The sequence below is a fragment of the Haemaphysalis longicornis genome, unplaced genomic scaffold (genome assembly GCF_048455015.1).
Source record: "Haemaphysalis longicornis isolate Haplotype H1 unplaced genomic scaffold, Haemaphysalis longicornis Haplotype H1 scaffold_3, whole genome shotgun sequence".
NCBI classification, from domain to species: Eukaryota; Metazoa; Arthropoda; class Arachnida; order Ixodida; family Ixodidae; genus Haemaphysalis; species Haemaphysalis longicornis.
This window is the reverse complement of record NW_027526335.1, coordinates 47234126-47240125: the sequence shown is the minus strand read 5'-3', so window position 1 is coordinate 47240125 and position 6000 is coordinate 47234126. Positions and strand designations below refer to the sequence as shown.

General features: G+C 43.2%; 1 protein-coding gene across 22 annotated transcripts in view; it reads right to left on the bottom strand.

Annotated features, from left to right (window-relative positions):
- The window catches only part of Atp8a (ATPase phospholipid transporting 8A1), a 126648-nt gene that overhangs the window by 45943 nt on the left and 74705 nt on the right, over positions 1-6000 (bottom strand). For 13 of the 22 annotated variants that reach the window (XM_077703096.1, XM_077703100.1, XM_077703098.1 and 10 more), the window contains 5 exons: positions 3366-3480; positions 2973-3072; positions 2353-2451; positions 1246-1291; positions 198-312 (listed from right to left, as the gene is read on the bottom strand). In XM_077703096.1, coding sequence (XP_077559222.1) covers positions 198-312; positions 1246-1291; positions 2353-2451; positions 2973-3072; positions 3366-3480 — 475 coding nt within the window. The remainder of the gene's footprint in view (positions 1-197; positions 313-1245; positions 1292-2352; positions 2452-2972; positions 3073-3365; positions 3481-6000) is intronic. The other 9 variants (XM_077703097.1, XM_077703102.1, XM_077703105.1 and 6 more) reach the window with 1 other exon arrangement.

The following is a 6000-nucleotide window of genomic DNA, read 5'->3' as shown; positions in this document are numbered from 1 at the left end:
TGAACAAACGGCCTTGCTCAGTCAGCCGTTCAAGCCATTAGAAAATGCCTCCAGTTCACCGTAGCCAGCACATCCATGCATGCAACAACAGCTGCATGCTTTCACAAACACCTCGTTCACAGAATTGAATGAAAACCAGAAGTGAACTCATGCCATGCTGAATTTGCTTACTTCATAACAGCGTGGTAGTACCTTACCTTGAGGACAAGAGGACCAAGTCAGCAGGAAAGAACTGCCCGCTAGTGATCTTTAAGAAGTCTCCCACCATGACCTCGGTCCACCTGATGCCCTTCCACTCCCCATTTCTTAAAGCTGGAAGGGGTGAGCCAAACAATCAACAATCAACAGGCTGTGTCTTCTAAAGGAAACTTTTTTCTTTAAATTCTGGCTCTATGTGTTGAGGCTTCAGGGCTGCTTCAGTGCAGGGTTAAAGATTTGTAAGGACCAGGGGTTGAATTTTGGTATCAGTAGTTGGTTAGAGAATCCTGAGAAGTGAAAGGACTGCATTGTAAAACGAGAGACAAGGAAGAGAGAAGAGACACATACCGTATTTTCGCGCGTATAACCCGCACCAAAAATAGATACAAGGACAAGTCAACAAAACATACAAGGACAAGGAAGAAAAAACAAGCACGGGCACACTCTAACAACTGATTTATATTAGTGAATTGTGACTTTGGCCTTGCAGTCAGTGTATTCTACTAGCTAAATATACACTTTTTCTGTCTACATAGTATGTGATGTGTTGCTCAAGCAGTAGCTTTGATGTAGCCTTTCCTGTAGCAAATGTGCGGGCAATGTGTGAGGATTTCTTTGTCTTTTCCGGCGGGCTGAAAGTGCGGGTGCGGATTATATGCAGGGGCAGGTTATACGTGCGAAAATACGGTATATGCACAGACGTGTACTTCTTTCCTGATCCCCTTGTTTAACCATGCAGTGCTTCTGCTCTCCAAAATCATGATCTACCCATCGATAAAAAGTTCCCCGCTAAGTTGCCCATTTAGACGTCTAGCATCATTAGGTATAAAATGCTGGCCTGATATGACTCATCACTTGCCCTCATTATGGTCTGGTATCTTTGCAGGGAGTTTGGAACTAGTAGCACTCCTCATTAGATTTATTGCATACACATAGGTGGCCCTAGTAGAAAACAAACGTTGGAGCAAATCAAAGAAAGAATATTTTTACTCGTGCATAAGAAAAAACATGAAGCACTCATACAATAAGCTCATATGTCATGCTTACCTAAGACTATGCTATTGTTGATGGCATCATCTGCTAAGTGCCGTTTCTGAAAGTGACAGCAAACAGAGATTAACCAAAAAATGCAGGGAGGAGATTGAATACACAAGTATTTTATTTACGCATTGCTTTGAACACTGCAAAGGACTTTTTACTCCAAAGGTTTATATTCCCCCAATCCAACCAAAAGTAAAGTTTCGCCACAATGGATGACGAGAAACTAATAATGTCCTTGCTTGTTGCTGCTTGCTTGTTGCTCCTTGCTTGTTGCTGCACCTACATTCCTTCTTTCGCTACGTGATTTGGGAGTGAATTCATTATGCAAATTTACTGCTCTTTAATTGAGCACAGAAAATGCTGGCACAGTGTGCGCACTGACAAAACGTCCACGGAACATGCATGCCACAGCGTGGCGACACCCAGTGTGTGATCGTGCCATGGTGCAAGACGCTTGAGTGGAACACTCCACTGGCCGGTCACTTGAACTCGATGCATTTTCTTTAAACAGTTGACGGATGTTCTACACTAATAATATTTTCGAGGAAAATGAACCACTTGATGTATCTCCAGATGCTCCCCAACTTTTTCGCCAGAAATTTTGTAACAGATTCAACTGTTAAGAAGTTTATTATTCTATCTTTACTACTTGACCAGAATGCAAAAAACAGGGCAAGTAGTCCCGCCACCTGAATTAAAATTCAGCGCTTCAAATTTTAACTCCTAATCCAAACCACGTGAAATGCCTGTGAAGCGTTTGTGTTGTCTCCTTCCCCTCTGCAGCCTCCGTTACTACTGCCTCTTCACATGCATTTCCCCAAAGACCTGTGTCGACCTGAATCCACAGGACGCTCTGTCCCACTCCCGTCCACAGGGATCCCACTCCCACATAAACTTACTTTTAATCATGATCATTATCTCGCCTACTCCTCACAACAACTCTCCAAAACGATGCACGGAGACTCCCCATGTGGGATCCTTCTAACACCTCCAGTAATGCTCCCCAGCAACACAGCTCTAAAAAATTGTACTGGCCAACAAACATTTTTAAACGCAACAGCAACGATCCCGTGGTACAAGCCAAGAGGGAACAGGAAGAACAAGCAAACTCACAAAGTCTTCCACGATTTCCTTGAGTGCTGAGACCACCAGAATGAAGACAAGCGGTACGGCGGTCGTGTACCGGCCCGTAGGGGAGACATTGGGAATTTGCTGCAAAATAGAAAGAAAAAGAAAACGGAAAAACTTGTCCGCGGTCAATCACTCATGACTGCCACGTGCAAACTGTGAAGGATTCAGCAAGAAATGTCCCGCAATGTGAAGATGGGTTAGAGCGAACCAACTGCAAAAAGAAGTTAGCTGGGAATTGATCACCTTTACAATCAGCCTCTTAGCTCACTGCTCCCGATAGCGCATCAGCCCCAGATACACCATCTCTTCCATCTGAGAACAGCTGTCATGTTTGTTTTTAGGATCAAGGATGAAATATTTAGTAAAATAGGCTGGAAAAGCAATATCTGCTTCACGTTTCTGGTGCACTGCTCTCTACTCCGAGCACAGGTGTAAGCACTATTTGTGCAGCATTATTTAACGTCCACACAGTGTAAAATGTGGATAGTAAGGAAACCAGTGCTGCCAAGCACTTTCAGCAGTGCTGACAGCCTGCTGATGCTACACTGCTACTGCTACCCTGATACCCGTTTTCCCTAGAAATCGCCGCAGAGGGAGCTCACCTGTAAGAGGGCAATAAAGAGGAAGAAAACGTTGGCATATCGCCGAAACTGCTCAAACAGGAACTTGGGGAGGAACGAGATGACGTTGTATTTTGCAGTTCTGGAAAATGAGAATGAGCAGGAAAAAGGAAGGCCGCGAGTGACTAGAAAGAAAAAGAAACTGTACTCTCGAACAAGCATCAAGTTATAGCTCAGTTATAGTTTTTTGAAGTTTAGTGAGTTCCAATTGCTGTGTGATGCCAATTTTTTTTTTAAGTGTGGCAACCCCTCCCCCCCAGCACACACACTGACCTGGTAAGAAAATGTGCACTCTATACATCACGACTACCAACTCATGCGTGTGCAAAGGGAGATACAAGTAGACAGAAAGGGAAAGGAAGAGGAAAGGCTCACGAGATGTTGTTTGAGCAGAACTTTTGCTTCTGGGCCTTGTTGATGTGTATGGTGCGGTGCTCGGCCGCCTCAGGGTGCTGGTCACTTGCTGCCGAGACCTTGTCATCCTCTTCTGCTGGGAACAGGGCGAGGGAGATGGGGGGAGGGGGAACGGGTCATCCACGTTTGGCTCAAAACAAGCACACATCACGCATCAGCACCCAACGATTACTACAGCAGAATTTTCTAAGCCTTATTGCATAATGAACTAGAGGGACCACGAAGATGGCACAACACTTCACTTCAGCCAAAAGGTTGCCATGGTAAGATAACTATGTCAAGGTTAGCACAAGGTGCATTTAATTGGACATAATTAAGAAAAGGAGGAGGTAGGGTGGAAACACTGGCTGACGCATAAAAAAGTATCAGGTGATTGAGCCACAGACAAGGCACTGTCTCTGTGTGCCCTTGTATCAGTTTGACGTTGCAAAAGTCAAAAGAAATAAAAGAAACTTGGGTAAGTCATTTTCCCTATGCAGCATTGAGAAAATCAGGTTGGCTCGAGCTGTTCAATTTTAGCTTGAGGTTCCCCGTTTGAAGCAAGCACGGAACCCATGGCCACACTCAGATAAAAGGGTCTGCTTTGTTTTAATACGTTCAACAACAGCCCGATCTCAGGTTCCTGCTTGACTGTGCCTAGGTGACACATGGTGTACTGACTGCCAATTTTTGTCTTCTAAGTCATGTATATCATAGGCCCTTTTGGTACACCGGTACACTTTAACATTTAGCTAGGAACTCCTCTGTGACGGGAACATTGATTCCTGCTGAGCAAAACTGTAGTCAGGTATGAGCTGCCCAATCTTTCGAACAGGGCAAAGTTGTATTGCTGTCTTCCTGGTCGCATTAAAACTGACCAAAAAGGCCAGCATCCAGGAACAACCTAGCTCACTGTTGGACTCTTAAGGCTGTACAGAAATTTTGCTTCGTAGCAACTCAATACACTGATAAATAACAAATAAGTTCAAACAAATAAGTTCAAAGTCCACACCAATAAGTTCAAACACAAGAATGTGGTGACCTATAAGCAGTTTTTTTTTTTGTACACAGTAAAATGTCCATTATGTCACACATTCCCTAAAACTAACTTTTCCTTGGCTGATTGCCTGGGCCCCTCTCTTCTCCCAACCTCATCAATCCAGCATCTCGCAACCACTTTTTATTTTTCTATCTTTCAATACAGGCTATCTCATTCCTCGTCCACTACAAGTTCTTTTTGTACTTTGCCGACATTCGACTGAGTTCTTCAGTTATCTTTTGGCAGCGTTATGTAGCGGCCGTCTCGGGCGAAACGATATCCACCAGTTGTCCCCGCCAACAAACGCAAAAACCGCAGAGAACATGTAGGATATTCTTATAGATATCAGGAGCCGAGATCTATTCTAATCTATGCACGGAAGAAAGCACTCTTGTTGGTGCAAATCACGCCCCTTCCCCAAGTGGCTAGCAACTAGTGCAACTGGAGAATCAAAACGTCTTTGCAGTTTTTTTTCTGTCCTCAGATCATTCTCACAGTACGCCAGCTGAGTCGCTTTGAGCAAACTTACAGAAGACGAGCGAGCTTCGTCAGAGCTTCCACACGACATACACTTGAGACAGACATTTAATGTACACAACCACTCAACACGTATACGCATAGCTAACAATTAAATTTCACTGGTCGGGGTGACATGCATAAAACATGACTAGAAGCATTAGCTACATCACAAGACAAGGCAGCCCCGTTGAAGCTCTCAGCGGTCCTTAAAAGGGAAACAACAACAACAAAAAAGAAGAAATGAAAGAAGCAGCAAAAAAATAGTTGTCAAGAGATGACTTTCACCCAAATTGCAAGCCGTTCGTCCCTTGTACAGCCCAAACAATGAACGTCGTCATTTCAGCGGGCTGATCGATATGACTCACAACTGGACATTGCGGACATTGTGATAGTGTGATTAAACCGCATTTACAAAACCTTTTAAAACCATACTGGGCTTCCCAAGGAGCAATGCGTGTGCAGCAAGTTCTTCTACTCGTTGAAAAAAAAGCAGCACTGACACATGTAACGTTTGCTTCGAAAAGGTTTACCCTTTCATTTAAAGGAAGCAGAAACTATACTAAATTGCCATGCGATCGTCTTTTTACTTTCTAGCTGGTTGTATTTTTATACTCAAAACAATAAATGAAATAACCTTGCATTGAGTTGCTTGCATTGGGCCATTGTCTCTATAAATAAGGGCCACGTGAAGAAAACAATACGTTTTATGACAGCAGAATTAAAATGTTTGTTCCGTTTCCTGCACATAGAGTGCCTTGCCTTTAGCTTCAGTAAACCAAATATAATTCGGAAAAAAAAAATAGCAGCTTTTTTTTTGTGGTGTGTAAGCTCGAAATTAATAACTTTCTTACATGTTTTTTTATTTCATTTCAGGCGCATTTTTTAAACCAAGGAACATTTTGCTTGTTTGAAACATCAATGGTATTAGGCTAGCATTCAACTAGCTCCAGCAGTTTAACCTTGTACTGTCTCAATTATACCCCAATTACTGCTCTGTAGACGAAAAAAATTGAATATAGCTAGAATACGTTGGATTCAGAGCACAGAAAATAAAGATCT